The following is a 23,083-nucleotide window of genomic DNA, read 5'->3' as shown; positions in this document are numbered from 1 at the left end:
AGAACTAGGTGCCTTTTCATCTATAGTTATTGTGCACAAATATTGTGGTATTCCTGTTCAAACCTTTTTAAGAATTGCCAGTAAGTGGTGGAAGTGACATAGTCAGTTGCAGAGAAAGTACATCTGTGTACAATTTCTTATCAGTCCCCGACACCAAAAGTGTTCAGGACAGTGGTGGGATTCAAATACCTGAACAACTGGTTCTCATATTTAATGCAGGCCTGGGCCTCCGATGCCTAGACAGACTTCCAGAAGTGGCATCCACACACTTCCGGTGGGACATTCTAGGCCTGGGAAGATGCCTCTAGGCCTCCGAGGCCTAGACTGGATGTCTGGAAGCCAGCCAGTTCTCTGAATTCAGGTAAATTTAGCTATTGGTTCTCCTAAAATGGCGCGAACCGGATGAATCCCACCACTGGTTCAGGATCTTTCAATGCAGAGCAGGGAAATCTGCTTGAAGGTTACCTCAGCTAGTCAAAGCCCATAAAACAGGTCTATTCACTAGTCCCTTTTATATGATCACAGGGAAAGTATTTTGGCAGGGAAAGTATTTTACATATTGCTGTGTTGGATCTTCTGTGCTCAATGGGGCCCTTGATGTGTTCAGAGCTTGGTTCTTTTCTTCCAGACATTTCATTATCCAAAATACACAACCTCATCAGTGCTAGATGATGCAGTGCTGTTTATATACAAGTGGCTTATCCTGTCGTTGTTGAAGTGTTCTTGGTACTTCCTTGATTAGGCTGCAGTTTAGTTCCATTGGTTGTCTTGAGTAGTTCCTTGATTTGAGGTACTGTTTACTGTTATTGGGTAATGAAATGTCTGCAAGAAAACAACTATGGTTCGAGAGCCCCAAGGACCCCACAGTTCAACTCTGAGCTGCAAGTATTTTCTCTTTTTTAATATATTTTTGTCCTCCAATGAACAGTTAGAGTTGATTTCCTGTATACATATATCTTTTAATGTAACCGACACTGCAACTTTGGGATGTAAATTAGGATGTAAATGCAGAGAAGTGGAAAGAATAAAATCATTCCCATTTTAGGGCAGAAGTTCAAAAGACATTTGAATGGTTTGCTTGAAAGTAACAAGCTTTTAACAAGATGAATAATTCTAATGCATGATGAAGGAATCAAATCGATTGTCGTCTTGCCAAAGAGCGGCACCCTCTGCTAGCATGAGTATATCAGTATCTAATGCATATATTTTGGGAGATTCAGTATTCTCGTTGCTCTGAATGTGTGGTACGTTTGGAGATCTTCCTTGGTAACAGGGGCCATTTGTAATTGCTTATGCCCTCACGCCAGTTCAGACACAAAGGCTTTATATAATTGGGCTCTCAAGGCCTCTAGTTCATGCCACATAATTACCCTGACCAGCTCAGTGGCACTCTGATGCAGCATTTAAAAACTTCATACCACTGACACAATGGTATTTGGATCTAATTAGACTTTAATTTGATGTCAATTTAAATTAAGAGGCCTTGCACATACTAGCCCATTGTGACTTGGGTAATACTAATCTCAATCAGTAGGCTGAATACAACATGAAGTCAGATTCTCACAGTACAATAGAAGTGACAGGAGCAACTTGACACTTTAAATTAAAATTACTAAATTCCAAGCAATTGATGTGTGTGACCCCAAGCTATAACAGGATAGGTCATTAAATGCGATCCATAGAAATTGAGCTGAGAAGCAGACTCTAATGAACCAGGGAAGGAAACTAAAGTGCTTTGTTAGCAGGCTGTGTAGGTGAGAGCAAGCAAGAAGCTTTGCAGTAAAAGAAATAACTTGATGAATGGATGTTTCCCTTGTTTCTTCAAAACAGCCTAAAAAATCATGGCAACCAACCTTTGCCCATTAGGGCAAAAGGATGAAAGAAATAACTTAAAACCCCAGCTAATACAATGGTTAATATGTTTCTAGTTGTTGAAATTAAATATTTTTATTCACTGTAATTCAAATGTGGCAGATGTTTTCTTTAATGTTTTAATTTTAAATAGATCAGTATTAATACAAAAATTGGGTGTCCTATAGCCTTTTTGTATAGGAAAGACACTACATAATATGTCTATGTGATTTAGCTTGTAGTTATAAAATTATATCCTTTTTCTGTGTGAAAGAAGCCATTACTTTGACATATCTTATTATGTTAAAAGTACAGTATTAAACTACATGCCAGTTATGGTTCATAATTGAACCCAGAGTCCAGCAGCTAGCTATTGTGCTTCCATGTCAATAATATTCCTTGCTGTTTCTCAAAATAGTGAGGATGGTACTGTAGATTTAAAATTGCTACTGAATTCTCAGTAACATTGTTAACTGTGGCTCTAACTTCTTTCTTTCAAGCACTGTGACTTCAGCTGTTTTCACTGTGGGAGACAATGTGGTTTCAGGTAGTGATGATCGTACTGTGAAAGTTTGGGACTTAAAAAATATGAGATCACCCATTGCCACTATTCGCACAGACTCTGCAGTAAACAGGTAAGCCATAGTCCATTTAATCTGGTAGACATTTGTTTAACAAAAAGTGGTACTCAGATCACAACATATTTTAAGTAGAAAATAATAGAAAATAGCTACTGTTTTGAAATGCCCATTTTTATCAATTACTTCCTGAAATGTGTTGTTGAGGTACTATGTCTTTGGCATCATTGCTTGAAAAATAGCATTCTAGTGTGGCAGCTAAAGACTGATGTTGTCTAATCAGTTGTGCTATTTTGAAACAGTGGCAACTAAGCTTTGCCCATTAGGTCTTTGGTGCCATGTGCTTTTGGACCATTTTTACAGAAAAGGCAGACTAGGCTTTTAAATTGATGCAAATTGATTACTTTTTTTAGTATTTGGGAGTGGAATATTTGTGATCTCTGTGTTCATCACCTTAGGATCCCTCACACTTTGTTGATTTGAATAATCTACATGCAAAGGATCCATTTATACTGGTGTTTTCTCAATCTTGGCAACTTTAAGAATGATGGATTCTGGAAGTTGAAATCCACTCATTTTAAAAGTTGCCAAGGTTGAGAAACACTGGTCTACACAGCTACAGTATTTCAGAAGAATTGGGTGCAATTTTTCTATTCATGATTTTAGTAGAAACCCTTAGTGCTCATTCTATTAAGTACTAACTCCAGAGGGGTTTTTCTTTCTTAAGGGAAATCAGGATGGACCTTGTCTGTATAAGTGTGAGCTTCAGAGGGGTTATTTTGTCTTTAGCAAAAGACTATGAGGTATATCTGGTGATGTCTTTGTGAATGTCTATGATGCCATCGGCACCAGAAACAAACCATTTTTTTTGTAAAAAAAATTATATTTGTGAGAACTGTGTGTAGCATGAAATTCCAATTAAATCACTTGCAGTGGCCTTGAACTACTGTCAATTCCTGGCAGGCTTTCTAATTTATTTTTTTTTATCTCCTCTGCACAGGATTAATGTTTGTGTCGGTCAAAAAATCATTGCCCTTCCACATGACAACCGACAGGTTAGATTATTTGACATGTCTGGAGTGCGATTAGCACGTCTTCCTCGTAGCAACAGACAGGTAGCAGAACTTTAGCTATTTCTTTAACATCTCTCTCATTCTTCCCTTAAGTTATTTTTATGCATGTTACACAATATTTATTTATTATTTAGTTGAAACCTAGCATATTGTTGCAGAAAATCACGCAGTTGCCATTAAATTATAAACAGTTGTACTCTTTTCCTCTATGGATAGACCTTAATTTAGAACCCTAATTGAACCCAGAATTATTGTTGAAGTTATTGCAATTATAAGTCGAGGCATCAGTTACAGCCATTTTTTACAGTAGTCATTAAGTGAACGCCATGGTCATTACGCAAACACTGCAGTTAACTGAATCCATTTTCCCCAATGGGTGGATTTATTTATTTATTTATTTATTTATTTATTTATTTATTTGTTTGTTTGTTTGTTTGTTTGTTTGGTTTATATACAGCCCTACTCCCAAAGGACTCAGGGCGGTTTACAAGGCAAAATTTAAAAACAATACAATATAAAATTAAAATTAAATTAAATTAAGTTTAGCCGCAAAAATTAAAATCACAATTTAAAAACATTAAACCCCTCAGTCCAGACCAGATAGCTCAAAGAGCCAGGTTTTTAGGTCCCGGGGAAATGAACGAAGGTCAGGGGCAGTCCGGAGTTCCGTTGGCAGTTGATTCCATAGGGCAGGCGCGCCCACAGAGAACCCCCTGGGGATAGCTCGTCGGCAATCCTTGACCGGTGGTACCCTGAGGAGGCCCTCCCTGTGGGAGCGCACAGGACAATGGGAAATTGACGCTGGCAGCAGATGCTTAGATAATCCGGGCCCATGCCATTTAGGGCTTTATAGGTCATCACCAACACCTTGAATCTCACCCAGAGGGCAACTGGAAGCCAATGCAGCACGCGGAGAAGAGGTGTTACATGGGAGTATCGGGAGACTCCCATCACAACTCGCGTGGCTGCATTCTGCACCAGCTGAAGCCTCCGAGTGGTCCTCAGGGGCAGCCCCATGTAGAGAGCATTGCAGTAGTCTAGCCGGGAGGTCACAAGCGCATGGGTGACTGTGCGTAGGGCATCTCGGTCCAGATAGGGCCATAACTGGTGCACCAGGCGAACCTGGGCAAAAGCCCCCCTGGCCACGGCTCCTATATGATCTTCCAAACTGAGCCGTGAATCCAGGAGGACGCCCAAGTTGCGGGCCCTATCAACGGGGGGGGGGTAACACCTCACCCCCCCATAGTTAAGGATGGAAAAGATTGGTTAGTCAGATGCCGGTATGCACAGCCACTCAGTCTTGGCAGGATTGAGATGAAGCCTGTTTCTCCCCATCCAAACCCAGACCGCCTCCAGGCAATGGGACATCACGTCGAGGGCATCACTGGGTTGGTTCGTGGTGGAAAGAAAAAGCTGGGTATCATCAACATACTGATGATACCCCACCCCGAAACCATGAATGAGCTCACCCAGCGGCTTCATATAGATGTTGAACAAGAGGGGAGAGAGGACCGACCCCTGAGGAACTCCACAAACAAGAGGCCTCGGGGTGGACCTCTGCCCTCCCGTCAACACCGACTGCGAGCGGCCCAGGAGGTAGGAGGAGAACCACTGTAAAACAGTGCCCCCCACTCCCAACCCCCTGAGATGCCGCAGTAGGATACCATGGTCGATGGTATCAAAAGCCGCTGAGAGGTCTAATAGGACTAGGACAGAGGAACAACCCCTGTCCCGAGCCCGGCAGAGATCATTCACCAGCGCAACCAATGCCGTCTCCGTGCTGTACCCGGTTCTGAAGCCTGATTGGTATGTGTCAAGATAATCAGTTTCCTCCGGGAACAGAGGGAGCTGAAGTGCCACCACACTCTCAACCACCTTCGCAAGAAAGCGAAGGTTGGAGACTGGACGATAGTTGTTCAAAATAGCCGGGTCCAGGGCAGGCTTCTTGAGGAGGGGCCTCACCACCGCCTCCTTCAAGGCAGCAGGGAAGGTACCCTCCCTCAAAGAAGCAGTTATTACTGCCTGGAACCAGCCTCGTGTCTCCTCCCGGGCTGCATATACCAGCCAGGAGGGGCACGGGTCCAATAAACACGTAGCAGAACTCAGTCTCCTCATGATCCTGTCCACCTCATCTGGGGTCACAGGATCGAATTTACTTCAGGTAACATTCTCTAGACTGCTCGATTCCTCCCCATCAGTCTCTGCCCAGTCAGAATCCAAACCGGCTCGAATCTGAGTGATTTTGTCCGTCAGATGATAGCTAAACTCCTCGGCTCGCCCCTGCAAGGGCTCCTCCTTCACGTCCTGATTAAGGAGGGAGCGAGTCACCCTAAACAGGGCGGCCGGTCGATTATCTGTTTTGCCAGAAGCTGGAAGTAAACACTGGGAACAGGCAAAAAAAAAAAAAAAAGGCAAATTGTGTGATCATGTAACTGCAGAACACACACTGCAAACGGTCGTAAAGATGAGCCGGTTGCTAGATGCCCAAAATGTGCCCAAGTGTATATGTGGCCAGCATGACTGGCTCAGGAATTCTGGGAGTTGAAGTCCACAAGTCATAAAAGAGCCAAGGTTGCCTACCCCTGACCTAGAGCATATAATAATTGGTATCTTGCAAACTAAAAATTACTGGGTTGAGACCCTGTTTGGACTTAATTCCGAATGGCCTCACCTTTTAAAGCAGTGGTGGAGAGCCTCTTGGTGGCCAGTTAGTACTTTCAGGAGCCTAAAGGTTATAGTGAACAACAATGCAAATTTGGCAACACTGTGTCACATATGTGGACAAGGTCAAGATTTTTGGTTTTCTCCTTAAAATATTTTCTTTAACTTTGATTGGCATGGTAAAATGTGGATACTATGGATTTAAACTTCAGCTGTTGGCTATTCCTTGTCTCAAAAGGGCTGAAATTGTGCTGCAGTTATTTTTTTATTTTTTATTTTTTTTTTAATTTTTAATTCCATTTATATCCCGCCCTTCTCCAAAGACTCAGGGCGGCTTACAAGCTTAGCAGTAATATTGATCAGTGGGAGATCAACAGGATCCAGAGATTACTCATTCATATTTTAAGCTCTAAAACTTAGCAAATGTAAGAGATGTGGACTTCATCTCCCAGAATTCCTCAGCCAGCCATACCATAAGGATCACGATATGACAAATCCCTTGTCCCAAATGACAAGTAGTAGACCAGCTACCCAAGTCCTCTTTAGTAAAACTTTTTGATATGTTTCTTCTGCTATCATCATCATAATGATGCGCCTGGTGATAGAACAGGTTGGAACTATCTCATTACAGAGATTCAATTAAAAGTAAATTTGATTTGTTTTGGAGTCAGGTGAAATTTCTATTTAATATGTTTCTTAGGTGCAATAGAGACTGGCAGTGTCCTGCTACTCTCCCCCCCTTCCTATTTTTAATGTACTGAGAACTTAAATAATCCAGTAACAACTTGAAATGCTTTGTGAATTCTGAAAAACCCTACTTTATGCCTTTTTTAAAAAAAATTAAAATGGGCTTTGTTTCTGTATTTGTTTCTGTATCTACGCCTGCAAGTGTATGAAGTAATTTATATAACGTTTATTTGTTTTCTTATATTTATATTCAGCTTTGTGCTGAAACTCAAGTGGTTTATAAGAGGTCACCTATATTTTTATACTCATCACAACCTTGTGAGATAGATTAGATTGAAAGATGATGATTGGTCCAAAATCACCTCAAGAAGTAGAGAACAGGTTCTCCTTAGTCTTAGTCTAACATTTGAGTTGTTTATATTGCTTGTCATTGTATATTAAAACATTGATCTGGGACTAAGGAGAAATTTCCTGACAGTTAGAATAGGTAATCATGGAACAATCTGCCTCGAGAAGTTGTGAATGTTCCAACACTTGAAGTTTTTAAGAAGAGACTGGACAGCCATTTGTCTGAAATGGTATAGTGTTTCTTGCTTGAGCAGGGGGTTGGACTAGAAGATCTCAAAGGTCCCCTCCAACTATTGTTTATTGTTATTGTTTAGGTTGGTCATGTGAATGAAGTCATTGTAATATAACAGCCAAACTATCTCTCACAAAAGGATTTTTTTCAAGGCTCTTTGTACAAACTTGTGGTTTGTACAAAAAAAAATCTGCTAATTCCAGTAACAGGTTTTTGAATGTATTACTACTTTATGTGATTTTCCATTTAAAAAGCAAAGTGGATTAAATCTGACCTAGAGTGTTAGTGCAGTCACAATACACTAGGTTGAGGAAAAATGCTGTACATTTTTAGTTAGGCTGTGGACATTCTGTACCCAAAGAGTTCAGCCCAAACCAGTGTTTAAACAAGAGGTTTAAAGTTTATTTCAACATACAGATGGTCTTAGACTTACAACCACAATTGAGCCAAAAATTTCTGTTGCTAAATGAGTCAGTTGTTAAATGAATTTTGCTCCATTTTGTGACCTTTCTTGCCATAGTTGTTAAGCGAATCACTGTAGTTGTTAAATTAGTGACATGATTGTTAAGTGAATTTGGCTTCTCCATTGATTTTGCTTGTCAGAAGGTCACAAAAGGTGATTGCATGGACATTGCAACCATCATAAATATGACCCTGTTGCCAAGCTTCTGAATTTTGATCACATGACCATGGGGATGCTGCAATGATCATAAGGCTGAAAAACAGTCACAAGTCATTTTTTCCAGTGTCCTTATAGGTTCGAATGGTCATTAAATGAACTGTTGTAAGTTGAGGACTACCTGTATTGGCTTGATTTGCTTAGTAAATAACTGGGACTTAAAAAAATATTCAACGTGCTTAACTTTGACTGAACAAAATGTGTTTTCTATTTTACTTTGTTTTAATGACATATATTTTAAAAAGCCTGAACAACATATATGTTTTCAAATTTCTGAGGGATTATTTCTGTTCCTTAGATTCCCAAACATCTGTGTATCTGATTCCTTTCAGCCATAGTTTGGCAATAGTTATCTACAAAATAAAATATAATTTTGCTTGCTTACTGCTTCCTTAATTATTTTTCTATGGTCAAATAATCTGTCTTGGGGTACATATTTGGAAAGTAGCAGATTTTGGTAGTGTGTACAAACTATCCTCAACTTGAACAATCACAATTGGGACCAGAATTTCCGTTCCTAAGCAAGGTGGTTGTTAAGTGACTTGTGCCTAATATTACAACTTTATTTGCCACAGTTGTTAAGTGAATCATTGCAGTTAAGTGAATCCTGTGGCTGTTAAGTAAATCCAGCTGCCCCTATTAACTCTCCTTTCGGGAGCCAGAAGCAGAGGGTGTGATCCTGGGATCCTGCAGCCGTTGTAAATACATGCCAATTGCCAAATGCTCAAATTTTGTTATTGTGTGACCATGGAGTACTGTGAAATTGTAAGAGGGGGCACCAGTTGCATGTCCCTTTTTTCAGTGTTCTTGTAATTTCAAATGGTTGCTGAAGGACTAACAAAAGAGGCAGAAAAAAGAACCAGGCACAGTCTAATGCTGCTCTCTTTGTTCTTCCAGGGTCACAGAAGGATGGTTTGCTGCTCCGCATGGAGTGAAGATCATCCAATATGCAACCTCTTCACTTGTGGATTTGATCGCCAGGCTATTGGATGGAACATCAACATCCCTGTTTTGCTTCAGGAAAAATGAGAAGCTCTCCTCACGTTTCCCCTATTTTATTGCCACAGACTTTGTTCAGACTTTCCTGTAAGCTGAAGTCAGTATAAAAGGCACACTTTGCAAAGGGCGGTGGGTGGAATTGCAAAGATTGTTACTGCATTGTACACAGTTGCATGAAATGTACAGGAAAAAATGTGACCTTTTCAAAGAAGTTAGGCCAATACTTCTGAATCGTGTCAACATTAAGGTGTGTGAATTTCAACGTGCAGAATTCCCCAGCCAGCATAGCTAAGCTGAGGAATTCTGGGAGTTGAAGTCCACACACCTTAAAGTAGCTAAGATTAAGAAATGATGAGTTCAGTTCTTGTGTATGAACTTTTTTTTTATCTTGATATCCACTGGTGTCTAGAAGGACACTTAGCTTTCCCATGGAGCTTATATGTTCACAGATTACTCAGTCTAGTTGAACGTGAGGGCATTAAGTTCAGCTTAAATATGAATTCTACGTACTTCTCATGAAAAAAATATATAGTTCACCTTTCCCCCATCACATTACACATTTGCCCTGTGATTAAAAGAGAATATAACGTTTCTCTATAAGATGAAGAGGGAGAAGTTTGCTACAATGTGTAGCTGAGCTTTTCTTGCATCTACATGTACGTAGTGTGTGATCTGAAGACTCAAATATAGTATTAATTTCAACTCCCAGTATAGCTTAGTTACTGAGTTAAAAGTAAGGGTCAGGGAAGAAAACGATAAATATCTTTATGTATCAGATATAAAATGTTGGATTGCCATATTGGGAATACTCCTGTACTTTTCAAGACCTATTTAAATTATTGCACTCCTGGTCTGAGGCACCACTCTTGTCATATTCTCACATAAGGCAAATGACAATATTTTACAATCATGCAAATTTGAGTAAGTTCTTATAGCACTTTAGTTTATGGCAGCAGTTATAAACCCCAAATGTCTAGTGACATTTCCTGGAGAATGTGAGACTGGTATCTGAGAAGGGTTTTCCTTACTAGGCTTTTGTGAATATTTTAAAGCTGGTGAGTAAATCTTGTTATTTTACTTGTTTTTATTTTTTTAAAAAAATACATCGGTGTTTTAATGTAAATTGACATAATTCTGTTTGAGCCAAGGACAGCACCAAGACCTTGTTCGAAACATTTCACTGTAGAAGGGACATTGCTTTTCTCCCTTCCCTCTCCTGCTTAATGATCATTCTTGAAAAGAAGAGATTTTTGAAAATATTTTAATGGGATGGATGCTTGCATTGTGGAAGCCAGATTACCAAATTTTAAGCTAAAATTGGAACAAGTTTAATAAAACTTTACCATGCTGGAAAAAATCAGCTTAAGGAAAATATAGTCCCTGTTCAACACAATTCTCTAGGCCTTCCTTAAATTGCACACCAGTACATACTATGTGAACTTTATCCTACTTACATTGTGCTACCAGATTTGCATAGTTAATTCATATTTTCAAGAGCATTTGGTAGTCACCATTTGGAAGAAAAGTCTGAAAGTTGTACTCCAAATTCCTTCACAGATGAACGCAGAAAACAGCTCTTTTACTATCCACTATTGTCTCCAGAGTGGCACGCAAATCGCTTAACAAAGAGTTTAAAATTAATTTCCATAAATCAGAGGTGTACAAAGTATGGCTTAGGGGACTTCATAGAGCTTTCCAATCTCTGCTTTTACTTTTTGAGTAAATGGTAAAAAAATGTGCCCATTTGATGATGTTTGGAACAAAAATGGTATCTTAATCCTTGCAGATGTTGAAAACATTATTCCATCTCTTTAAGCTTTGTGACTACCTCCCATACAAGCTACAGTCCCCATCCATTTTTTAAAAAGTTGGCTTTGATATGCTATATTAATCTAGTTGTGGCTCTCAATTTCAAGCCCTGCAACAGGGCATCATGAGTTGTTATTACTTTAATTACTCGATTTTTCTTTGGCCAATGTTCTCTTCCAATAGTTCTGAAAAGTATGGATTTCAGAGACAGACCTACCTAGAGAACAGAATAAATAGGATGAGAGTCAAGGACACCATTTATTGAAATCCTAGAAACAAGTGGAGATATAAAATGATAGGATATCTGTGTGGTTGTGACTATCTCAAAAGAAGGTTTAGTTACAAAGTGTATAGAATCTTACGTGGCAGGTAATAGGCTAATAATTGAGGTTTATGATGATTATCAAATGTAGATTGTTAAGCAAATACTGATCTACAAAAGCAAGACTTGTATGAGCTATGAATAATTTGTTGCACATTTTGTTAGTAGTAATAATAGTAATAATAATTTTACAGTGTTTGCAATGCAATCTCAGCCTGGCCAGATGGAGTGTGTTGCCAGATGGTGTGGAATCCTACAATGAGAGAAACAACCCTATCATTTCACTCTCTTGACTGTTTTTCATTTTTGCAGCAACAAAACATACATATGGGTGTATGTTGGCAATGGCTTCTTGAACTTATATATACTTTGAGAGCACGTTCCCTTAGTTACATGGCCTTGTGAAATCCCATTAGGGAAATCTGGTTTCATTGTATTTATATGTTACTGTACATTACCGTGGATTTTATTCTGCTACCCATTGCAGGGGGTGTTGCTCTTCTCTATTTCAAGCCATTGAGCCAGCGCTGTCCGAAGACATTTCCACGGTCATGCGGCCAGCATGACATCACAGAGCGCTGTAGTATGAGTACATATTATTTTTAATGGAGTTATAACCCTGCCTGCTCAGTGATGTCACATCTGCATTCCCCTCAGAAATGCTGTAACATCTTATTGCCTGTCCCGGAAATGTTTCTGATTGGTTTGTATCCATAAGGGGGTGTTGATTGATAGCTGCTGACTATTACATTATTGTCCCATCCCTGGCAGTGCTTTTGATTGGTGCAAAAAGTCTTGATTGATTGACTGAGCACATGGTATCCTACTCCCATCATCATCACTACCGTCAACTAATTGGTAGATAAAATGGAAATAAACTCCTTCCTGCCACATGTGCATCCTTTAATAAGATGATATTCACTTGTGATGTATCTAATTCACTGTGCAGACATTGTGTCCTCTTTAATAATGCATCATAAATTGGTTTACCAATGCTGTAGACCCCAGACCACCCCCATAAGCATTGGCAGACACTTCATCACTTGAGAGGTATGTCTGTCCCAGTCCCCCCTCCCCCCCAGGAATTTTAAGGACTTTATTTAAATATCATGAGCCAAGTCCTCTTTACAATAAGCTTGCCTGCAAATGGTTCCCCAGTAAAGCAGAGTCCACAAATTTGGCATAAGGTCAACAAACCAAATACAACATCCACAATCAAAAGACAAAGTTCCAAATCCACATCTAAACATATGATATCCAAATCCAAGGTCCAAGTCCAGAATCAATTCACAAAATCCGAAGTCCAAGCACAGGGTCAAGAAACAAAGGCACAGATCATGAATTCACAAAGTGAGAGAACATACATGGCAGGGAATCAAATGGACAGTTTGTCTCCAATATTGCTTTGCTCCATGTGCTAGGCTAGGTAGCTGCCAGATGATGCAATTCATTAGGAGAGTAAGTCATGAGTAGACTTACCAATCTCCATGTGCCTCTCTCTGTTCGGCCCTATGCACCCTGAGATTAGTTGGATGAGGCAGTTCTTCCTCATCCTTGCTAACTGGCTGTAGTTGCACCCCTTCTCTGCTTCTGGCTGGTCATCTGAGCCTCCTGGTTGTAGCTGCATCTCTTCTGTCTCCTCTTCAGCCAACTCTTCCGGTTGCTCCATGGGCAGCCCTTCTGAGGTTCCTGGCCTTTTCGTGGTCCTCTTGCAAATTCTGTCCTGGTTAGGAGTTTCCTCTGTCTTCCTGACGTTCCTCTGCACCACATTCTGATATTCCCAAAGCCAACTCTTCCTTGTCATCTGAGCCAGCATATAGAGAAGCCATTACAATGTATCTTGTTAATGATAGGTGGCTATCATATTTATGTCCCAAATCAGAGATTGTAAGGCGCAAAAACATGCACATCGAACCATGCTAGTGATGTACAGGAGTTGAATCCACCAGACATAGGCTTCAGGGACATTGTGGGATGGTAGGGTGTGCCAAAATGAGTTTGTTTGGGACGCGATCAGAGGGCTTTTCCAGGTCAAGGAATGTTGTGTGGATGGGCTTGGTCTTCTCACAGTGCTTCTCCAAAAGCAACTATGCAGTGTGAATGGCTCCCACTCTCTTTCACAAAGCCACGTTGGTTTGTAATAATGGAGACATTCTTGCAGAGTCTGGCATCGATAACCAGTTCGATTCAAATAATTTCATGGTGTGACATAGAAGCCGGATCGGTCGATAATTTGAGTATTTGTCCATGTCATCCTTGTCCTTTCAAATTGGCACCATAGTATTGGTTGTTCAAGCTGCCAGAGCTGCTACTCCATCAATGACTTGGCTAAAGAAGGCAGCAAGATTCATGGCACCTTGGCAGCTGAGAATCTTCCATAATGTTGCCCTCCCATTCTTCATCTTCATTGTTTCTTTGACCTCCTTGATGGTAATTAGTGGCACAGGTCCAGAGACCGGATTGGCACTTTGGATTGAAGGATGCTAATTGCTAATTTTAGAGAAGTAATCACCAGTGGAGGATGGCAAGTGGGTCTTAAAGGAGTTGATGGTTCTCATCCTTTATGTACTTGACTTGGCCAATGTGGTGAGTAAAGTTCAGAATCTTCAAGACACCATTCCAAAGTGAAATAGGAATTACAACGATCAAACAAATAACCAGAAAACCAAACATGTCATTCCCAGCAACACCTCCCTCTGTCTGCTGTGATAAATAGCTAGCTTTCCGGTGCAGCCCATCAAGGTGGTGGGGTCTTCTCTTGACTAGTCTGGGTGACCTCTGCTGCTCCTGCTTTTCTCTGCCCTGGGTCTTCTTGGATCAGGTGCACCGTTCCTTCTCCTCTTCACTGGCGGTCTGCCGCTGCAAACTTTCCCCAGCTGAAGCCTCCTCCAAATCTCTTTCTGATGGCTGTTCAGAGCCATCAATCAACTCAGTTCCTGATGTGCCAGGAATGGGTTCAATCTCCCCTGAGCTGATGTCTGAGAAGGAATCTCGGGACTTGCCCAAGGAAGACCTCACAGTAATTCAGCATCTTCCTTTGTGATGTTTAGAGTCTTTTAAGTCTTCCATGAACATTCTTCATCGTGTATTTTGAGGTCATCCTCTTGGGAGGTCCATCTCATTGCTGTCTTGGAGATTTAATTGTTCTCCCTGTGGAGAATTTGACCTGCAAGTTGGAATCTTCTGCATGTGATAATGTTTGCAATTTATAATTGCTACAAAAACAGCAAGAAGAATCTCAAGACATTGTATAAACAGAAGCAATGTTCCCAATAGTGGCCTTCATTTTTATGAATACCTATATCCAAATTTAATGATCACTATATGTTCTAATTTGCCTTGTATTTCAAGAGATGTAGAGGGTTTTGGCTCCATAATCTGCTCATAGTGTATTTCACATGAAGTGCTCTAGGTTCTATTTTTGGAAACTCAGCAATGGAAATTCAGGAAACAACCGATCACCAATTTGGAGAATCACAAATAGTAGTCCAGTCTCAAAATTGTTACAGTACATAGAACTTATTGACAGTTGGTTGAACAAGGAAGTCTTTACATTTTTATTATGTGTATGTTAGTTCACATCAATATTCTTAATAGCTGAGTTTTCTAAAAACCTACATACATGTGAATTACATAATCGACTTTCTAATTTCCCCAAACCCTGGGCTCTGGCCCAGTACTCGGGCACGGCCTGCTTCGAACCAGACTACACAAGTGCAGGTGAATGTATGCATGCAGCTCCATTTGCGTGAGTGGTGAGCGCTGGTGTGCGAAGCTCCATTTGCGTGAGCAGTGGGCACTACCACTGGGATAAGGTCCATTTGGGTGAGTGGTGGGTGCTAATGCGCGAAGCTCCATTTGTGTGAGCAGTGGATGCTAGCGCTGGCATGCAAAGCTCCATTTTTGCAAGTGGTGGGTGCTGGCACTGGCGCGTAAAGGTCCATTTGCATGGAACCATCCCCTCTCCTCTCCTCCTGGTCCACCAAGACCTTAATAACTCCATTTAAAAATGATATGTACTCATACTCCTTACAGCCCTTAGCTAAGGAATGATTTTATCTAATTTGGGGGTTGGTTGATTGGTTAGTTGGTTGGTGGGTGGGTGGGTGGGTGGATTGGTTGGTTGGTGGGTTGCTTGGTTGCTTGGTTTGGGAAGGTAAGAGTGGGTTTCATTGGCATGGACTGGGCACATGATTTGTAAGATTTTGAAAACAAAATAGAGATGCATGAGATTACTGTTGGCTAAAGGACCAACTTTTCAAAGCTTGTTCCTAAGCCATAACATGGCTAGTTTTTGAGGAGCAAGCTAGTTGCTCATCTGCTGCATTATCTCAAGGTTTTAATGGAGTCGCCAAGGGCTGAAGCATTACTGATGAACATGGTTAATGGTCATACATTTCATTTTTTATTATCTCCATCTTGAATGTTTTTAGTAACTATTGTGTGAGGGTATTTAATTATGCCGTATATTTCACCAGGAGAGGAAATAATTGTTGCATATTTTCAATTTGGAGACCTCATTTTAAAGAAGATGGCTATATACTGGGCAAATCACAAAATGCATTGTTTGACTGTCTTTTTCTCTATGTATACATGTTCTTTAAAGAGTGCACATTATTTTTTTGAAGATTAAAAAATGTAATTTTCAGAATCTGAAGAATCTTATTTTGATGCTTAAGATTTTGAAAACCAGCTTCTGAGGAAAATATCTTATGCTGTATCTTAATGTAGAACCACTTATTTGTGTGTTTTTTTGTTTATATTTGTTTACTGATATTTAGTGATTGTATTTTTCAGATGTTCAGTGTTTGTCCTTGTTGCAATCTGAAATGCCATTAAAATATTCAGCAGTTTCTGAATTTGCATTTTTAATAAGCTACAAATGACATGATTTACACAAGTTCTGTTCTCCCAATATCCTGCCTTAAAGAGTTTTCTCTGTTTCATTTTACTGGAATTTCTTTTTTTTATTAAAGAGAAAAACTAGATTGTAGAGAGTGACAGGAATATTACAGAAAGCAATAGCCGTGGGTATCTTTATTCCTTCTGTGTTATAATACCTTTGACTGAAATACATGGTGTTATCAACCTGATTTTGACTAGGTTTGTTTACTAATTGGCTTTTGGTTGAAGACTGGAAAAACAGCAGTGTCATGCCACTCATATTTCTATACGTATTTTAAAATAGTATTTTTATGAAATGTTTCACTACAAAAACAAAAGATAATACAAACTAAAAATAAACATAGGGGGAATAGAAGGTAATAAGAAAGAAAAAACGGAAGAAAAAACCCTCTATGAAAACAACTTCCTACCTCATCACAAGGCTAAACAGTTCCACTATCTCTTCACCTCCTCTTCATTATGAAATATAAAAGCCTTTATCCGATAATTCAAAACTTAATTACAAGTCCAATAAATAACGTCTTTTTCAATCCAGGGGTCAGCAAAAACTCCAAACAGATTCCTAAATAATCACATTCATTAACAAACAAACAAAAATCATCATTCCATGTGTCAACTTAACTCTTAACTAAATCCAATACACAATATTTTTTTCAGTTATCAGCAAGTCCAGAAAGCCCCCCTCGAATAAAATCCCATTTTAATTATCAAACAAGACAAATTTATGTTCCTTCTTTTTACATTAAGCAATCTTGCTGTTTAATCCCATTCAAATAATCATCCTTGTCTTGAATTTCTTCAGAATGTTAACTATCTTTTATAAGTCGAGTAGGAGGAAATTTTTCCAATTATTTTCTTGAATCGGTATTTTTATTTTCTTCTTAATTTTTAAAGCCTTATCTGATTTTTTTCTATAGCCAGTAATAAATTCTTGTTAATTTTATTTTTCATAATCATGCCAGATGGATTTTATTCATTTTTTTTCTGTAAAGGCATCTTCTGGTGTAATTGCTTCTTCTGGAAACAGGGTGTTCATAAAAACACACAACATAGCTGACATTGTTGATTCAGAGCGCTTTGTCATTCCTCAACAATATCTGAATGCTGTTATAAGTTGCTTATCTTACTATGTCAGCAGTATGGAAAATAAGTTTTTCCAAGTCTTTCCCTTGAAAATGTATTTATTCTTTAAAATTAATTTCAAACTTAATATTCAAAATCAAATATTTCAATTTTTTCTAAGCTCTTAAGAGCCGCTGAAAACTTTTTTAAGCCAAAATTTTCCTTTCTACTGTATGTGTTGAATTCTTAAAAGTTTATAAAGATACAATTTCATTTATTTATGTTAAAGATTGATGGCATTCAGCTTGTGTTTCCATTCTGAGGGTGTCTAACTTCTCTAAAGCAATTAATAGGCAATTTACAAAGGTGGTTAGCAAAAGAAGTATGAACTAAGACTCTTATTTGCTGTAGCAACAATAGCAAATTCCCTCATCTCCTGGTTCTCCCATTCTCTGGAGATTGCTTCCTTGCAGCCTCCTTGTAAGGAGCAACTATATGGAGTGCCACTTAGATCAGAGGTCACCAACCATTGTTGGTTGGCGGATCAGAGGAAAAGGGAGGGGGAAGCATTTAACATGTGCTCGTGCACACATGTATGCATGAGGCCAAGAGCATGTGTGCAACACAAACAGGGCAGGGCTAGCGCTGTGTGATATCGCCCTGCCCCGTTCTTGCATGGTGCAGTGCCTTGTGTCTGTGGCCCAGAGCGTGGTGGCGCCCATTTTTGCACCTTGCAGTGTGGTGGTGGCTCAGTTTTGTGGCATGGCAGCAGCCATTTTGTACCCTTTCAGCGCAGTGGTGGCCTGTTTTTGCACCCCATGGCATGGCGGCACCCCATTTCTGGGGTGCATCTGTTTTTGCACCTTGCAGCATGGTGGCATCCCGTTTTTGTGCCCGAGGCATGTCATCATCGTCCTGTTTTCGCATCCATGAGGTGCAATGGCAGCCTGTTTTTGTGCCCCTTGGTGTGGCATCCTGTTTTACACATTGTGGCCGTAGCGCTTACGCAAGGGGGGGTTGCGGACACATACGGATGCACTGACCAGCTTGTCCTGCAGCCCGGTGGCCAGTAGGCCACGGCTCACTAATGGGCCACAGCCCACAGGTTAGGGACCCCTGATATAATTTCTTGTCCTCTCTTTCTCCAGAGAAAGTTGAACTAGCTGATCTACTTATCAGCTTCTTGTTCTTTAGCCACAATCATCACCTCCACAAAACACAAAACCATCTTCAGTCCACTATTGCCACAAAGAAGAGGGCATCAAACTATTCTCCAAAGCACCAGAGGACAGGACAAGAAACAATGCTTGGAAAACGATAAAAAAAAGAAGCAACCTGGAATTAAGGAGAAAGTTCCTAACAGTGAGGACAATTAAGTAGTGGAACAGCTTGCCTTCAGAAATCGTGGGCGCTCCATCACTGGAGGTTTTAAAGAAGAGACACTAGACAGTCACTTGTCTGAAATGGTATAGGGTCTACTGCTTGAGCAGGGGGCTGGACTAGAAGACCTCCAAGGTCCCTTCTAGCTCTATTCTATTTCTTCTCTGGAAGTGCTCATATTTCTATATCTAGATATTTCATAGAAGAATTGGAGAATGAAATACAGTCCTCAAGTATGATCGTAGCTTGTGATGGTTGTAAATTGGGACACCCACATGACTGACATGATCTTAGGACTTTTTTTTCAACAATCATTCAGCAAATGTCATGGTCATTGAATCATTGGTTCATTATGGGCTCGTCTTGCCAAAATCAGAAATAAATGCCTGATTTTGGCAAAAATGTCATAAAACGTAGTCGAATAACCTTGGGACATTGTAAATGGTCATAAATATGGTCCGACTGCCAAGCACCTGAAGTGTAGTTACATGATTATGCGTTGGTGGAGGTGGCGGCCCACTGAACTTTGAATCTGGGTTATAAATAGTCCCAGAGAGGTACTTTGTAACTTCAAACAGTTGCTAAGTGACTGTCTGTAAGTGGAGGTCTACTTGCAGTTGAATACCGTCTTTGGAAACCTTGTTCTGTTTAATATCTGATTATGTCTTCAGCCATGGATAGCAGGAAAAAAGGCCAATCTAGCTGTTGAAAGTGCTCTTGTTAGTGTCACAAACCGTTCCTTCTACTCTGTAGTGTAAAATGTTAAAATTGCCTTTGACAAGTACTTCTGAACGCTTCCATTTCTTTCTATATTCTGTGCAAACAAATCTTTAATTGCATCTTGCTACACAGGTTACGAACGTCTTCCATGTGGTTTGCTTCCTCGTGTTACATGAAATTGATTTTTCTTACGTAAAGAAATGAATCAAAGCATATAGATTCAGTACAATTTATTTTGATACAACAGTCCTTGGAGTATCACGAAACACTTAAATTACGGATATTGCTTACAAGGAGGTGAAGCCAGGACTGACAACTGATCCGAAAGTTGTCGCATTCATATAAAAATGAACTGTTAGGATTGCTATGGAAACATATTGCATAGTTAAACATCGTTTTGTGAAGATTTTTTTCAGGGGAGGGGATAAAATTGTCACCAATAACATATTGGAGGCCTTATGCTTTAGGTTTTTCAAGCAGCCCAAGTGAGATTTGGCAAGTTACATGAATTGAAGATTTCAGTGGAATTCTTGCCAGTAGAAAAATGGGGCTGGAAACTGAACAAATGACACCAACTTGTTCCTCTCCGCTTCTATTTAAGACATCTACTTAATTGTGAAAAAGCATTGATTTTTATTTGTTACAATGAACAAGACTTCCATATAGGAATAGCTGCCACAATTTCTAGAAAAGTATGAAAATTAGGACAAATCCTATAGCACCTTTTCTAACTAACACATTTTATAAGAAGGCAGGAGCTTTCTAAGGCTACTTTGCAATATGCAGTAGGTTTCCATAGCAATCCTAACTCTTCATTTTTATACGAAAGCAACACGCTTTGGATCACTCTTTGCAGCTTGTAAAAGCATATGCCTTCTAATAAAATCTGTTAGTCAGAAAAGCTACTACTGGATTCCTGATTTTTTTTTGTTACTGTGGACTAACAAGTTTCTCCTCCTACATAGTATTTCTTGAGGGGCCAAATCAGCATGATTTTATCCAAATGCACACTATTTGCATATTTTAGCCGGATGCTAAAAATAACATTCTAAAGCACAAATTTACCTCTTAATATGGGAATATCCATAGTGGTGCTAATTGTATATGGGATATATCTATAGGAAATCAATAGTTTGGCCTTCAATGAGAAAATCACATACATTCCCCAATAATGTTATATGTTTTCTCCTACGGATGTTCTAATATCTTACAAGTTTTATTCAAATGCTACCCACTCCTTCACTGTTCCCTTTATCCAAAGCCAAGAAAATGAAAGAATTGTAACAGATTTAAGCTCAGAAATCCAATACTACACAATTTTCAATCCAACAAAGATTAGAATCAAATGCAAGATTAAAAAAAAACAAATAAGGCTGAATGCAGTATTTATTCATTCTCATTGAAGGAATTCCTTTCAAAAAACAGTGGGAGGGACTCCTACAGAGAAAAGGATGTATTCATATTTATACATTTCAGGGAAGGAGGAGAAAATAATATACATATGCATAGGTTATAGATGATATACTAACTTCCCTGCTTTTCTACTCTTTCTGTCTTCAAGAACGAATTGCTGTCTTAATAAAAATAACATATCAGTCACACTTGCCATAGGGATGCGGTGGCTCAGTGGGTTAGGACGCTGAGCTTGTCGATCAGAAGGCCGGAAGTTTGGCGGGTCGAATCCCGAGTGCCGCGTAGCAGAGTGAGCGCCTGTTACTTGTCCCAGCTTCTGCCAACCTAGCAGTTTGAAAGCACGTAAAAATGCAAGTAGGAACATAGGGACCACTACGGTGGGAAGGTGAGCACCGGTCCCTAGAGTTGGAAATAACTAGCACGCATGTGCAGGGGAACCTTTACCTTTACCTTTTACACTTGCCATAGAAGCTTTGAACAAAGGTATTGAGAACCAAGAACTTCAAGATTGCTCCAATTAGCAGACGCTCCTTCTATGTTTCTATCTTGCTAAAATTCTACCACTCCTCAAAGAGTTGTTTTCCTCAAGAGAAAAGGCTTGTGAAAGTTTTACGTGCTTCAGGGCAACTCCTTTCAGTTCTGCTTGTGTGTAATCTCACCTTGTAGGCTGATTGGGTTGGGTTCCTACCAGATTGCTGTTGAAAAATATACTTTGTTTATCTGTTGCAGGTGGAGAACTAAAAAAACCATATTTATGGAATATGCTGAAATTAATAGACAGAAGCCCAACTGGATTTTGGGAAGAAAAGTTCCAATAAATTCACAGTCCCAAAGATGAGAAGCCACCCAGGGTGGGCAGAAGGCCAGAAGCTGTTCTAAGATTTATTTAGGATTCTGTTTGTTTTGCGGGAGCTACAAGATTCTTTGATGGATGGGAGTATTATGGTCTATTGATACCTTGAAGAAATTTAGCAATGGAGAAATTTGCACAAGCAAGCTCAGTGATGGTCCAGTTTCTCTTACTGTGTGTTCAGTACAGAGGTTTACTGAGTACTGAGCATAAAAGGTATGTCAGGACAATCCCAATGCAACAATTATTTATTAGGGCATGCAGAATTGATTTTTGGGTCTTGAATGAGGCACAAAGATCAGAAAGTAAGATTGGAGCTCTAGGCTCATGTGGTCTTGGTAGGTTTGCTTTATTGCATTTATTGTTTTACTAGGAAAAAATACTTAGTTTTGTTTTACAAATATTTAAAACAGAAGCATTGTCTTATATTTGTTGAGGATTAAATTAGTAATGGACATGATTTTTTTCTCCATCTTCCTAAGTGGATATATTTCAATTCAGTATTGTCTCATTTTCAACAAATGCAGGGGATCAAAGTGAAGTAGGAGGCTTTTAGCCATGCCAGCTTTGGATGATGGGATCTGTAATATAAATACATTTGGATATGTATGGAGAGTGTTGGAAAAGACTTCTATAGTGACAATGATCCAGGAGAATCACATCTTGCCATGTTCAAGTCTTCTGCATGTACAGTAATTATAGAATGGCCTTAGTACAACTTCTGCATACACATAAATGCCAAGAAAACCCAAAAAAGTATTACCTTTCTTTCTTTTTCATGGGTGAAATCTATGAAAGTCAGGTCTGAGCATCAGATTGAAACAGATCATTGGTTCATGACTCTGAATCCTGCCTTTGTAGAGTTCTATACTCTATAAGATAATCACAACTTCGCTATTCCAACATCTTATCTTTCTTTGGCTGTTTTGGAGATGCTTTTTCTGGCTTTCAGTCCTTTGGTGTTGCAAGGTCTACAGAGATCAAAAATTTCAGAACTGGGTCAATCATATCTGCATATGGCTAACTAAATGTGCCACCCAATTCCTTTTGTAATGGTTTTATGGCTAAGAAGGTTTGCTGTCTGGCATATTTAGAATAGAATAGAATAGAATAGAATAGAATAGAATAGAATAGAATAGAATAGAATAGAATAGAATAGAATAGAATAGAATAGAATAGAATAGAATAGAATAGAATAGAATAGAATAGAATAGAACAGAACAGAACAGAATAGAACAGTGATGGCAAACCTTTTAGAGACCGAGTGCCCAAACTGCAACCCAAAACCCACTTATTTATCGCAAAGTGCCAGGGGTACATCAGCATTGTGGTGCCCTCGGGGGGGGCAGGGAGGCGCCTCTGAGTGCTGCCTCTGGCACACAAAAACCAGGGGCACAAAAATGGGCCACCGGGGTGCAGATATAAGGTGCTGCACTATGCGAGAATGAGGCAGGGCTACTGAGTATCACACAGCCACTAGCCCCACCCTATTTGCAGCACATGCATGCTCACGG

The 23,083-nt window shown here is 39.7% G+C and overlaps 1 protein-coding gene across 3 annotated transcripts in view; it reads left to right on the top strand.

The window, feature by feature from the left end:
* Window positions 1-15,325, top strand: part of WDR37 (WD repeat domain 37) — a 52,141-nt gene extending 36,816 nt beyond the window's left edge. For all 3 annotated transcript variants that reach the window (XM_083378587.1, XM_083378588.1, XM_083378586.1), the window contains 3 exons: window positions 2,352-2,486; window positions 3,430-3,544; window positions 9,007-15,325. In XM_083378587.1, the coding sequence (XP_083234713.1) occupies window positions 2,352-2,486; window positions 3,430-3,544; window positions 9,007-9,138 (382 nt within the window). In that variant the 3' untranslated portion in view covers window positions 9,139-15,325. The remainder of the gene's footprint in view (window positions 1-2,351; window positions 2,487-3,429; window positions 3,545-9,006) is intronic.
* Window positions 15,326-23,083: the final 7,758 nt, after the last annotated feature.

This window comes from Vipera ursinii (assembly GCF_947247035.1).
Source record: "Vipera ursinii genome assembly, chromosome: Z".
Classification (NCBI taxonomy): domain Eukaryota; kingdom Metazoa; phylum Chordata; class Lepidosauria; order Squamata; family Viperidae; genus Vipera; species Vipera ursinii.
This window is presented reverse-complemented; position numbering and strand designations above follow the sequence as displayed.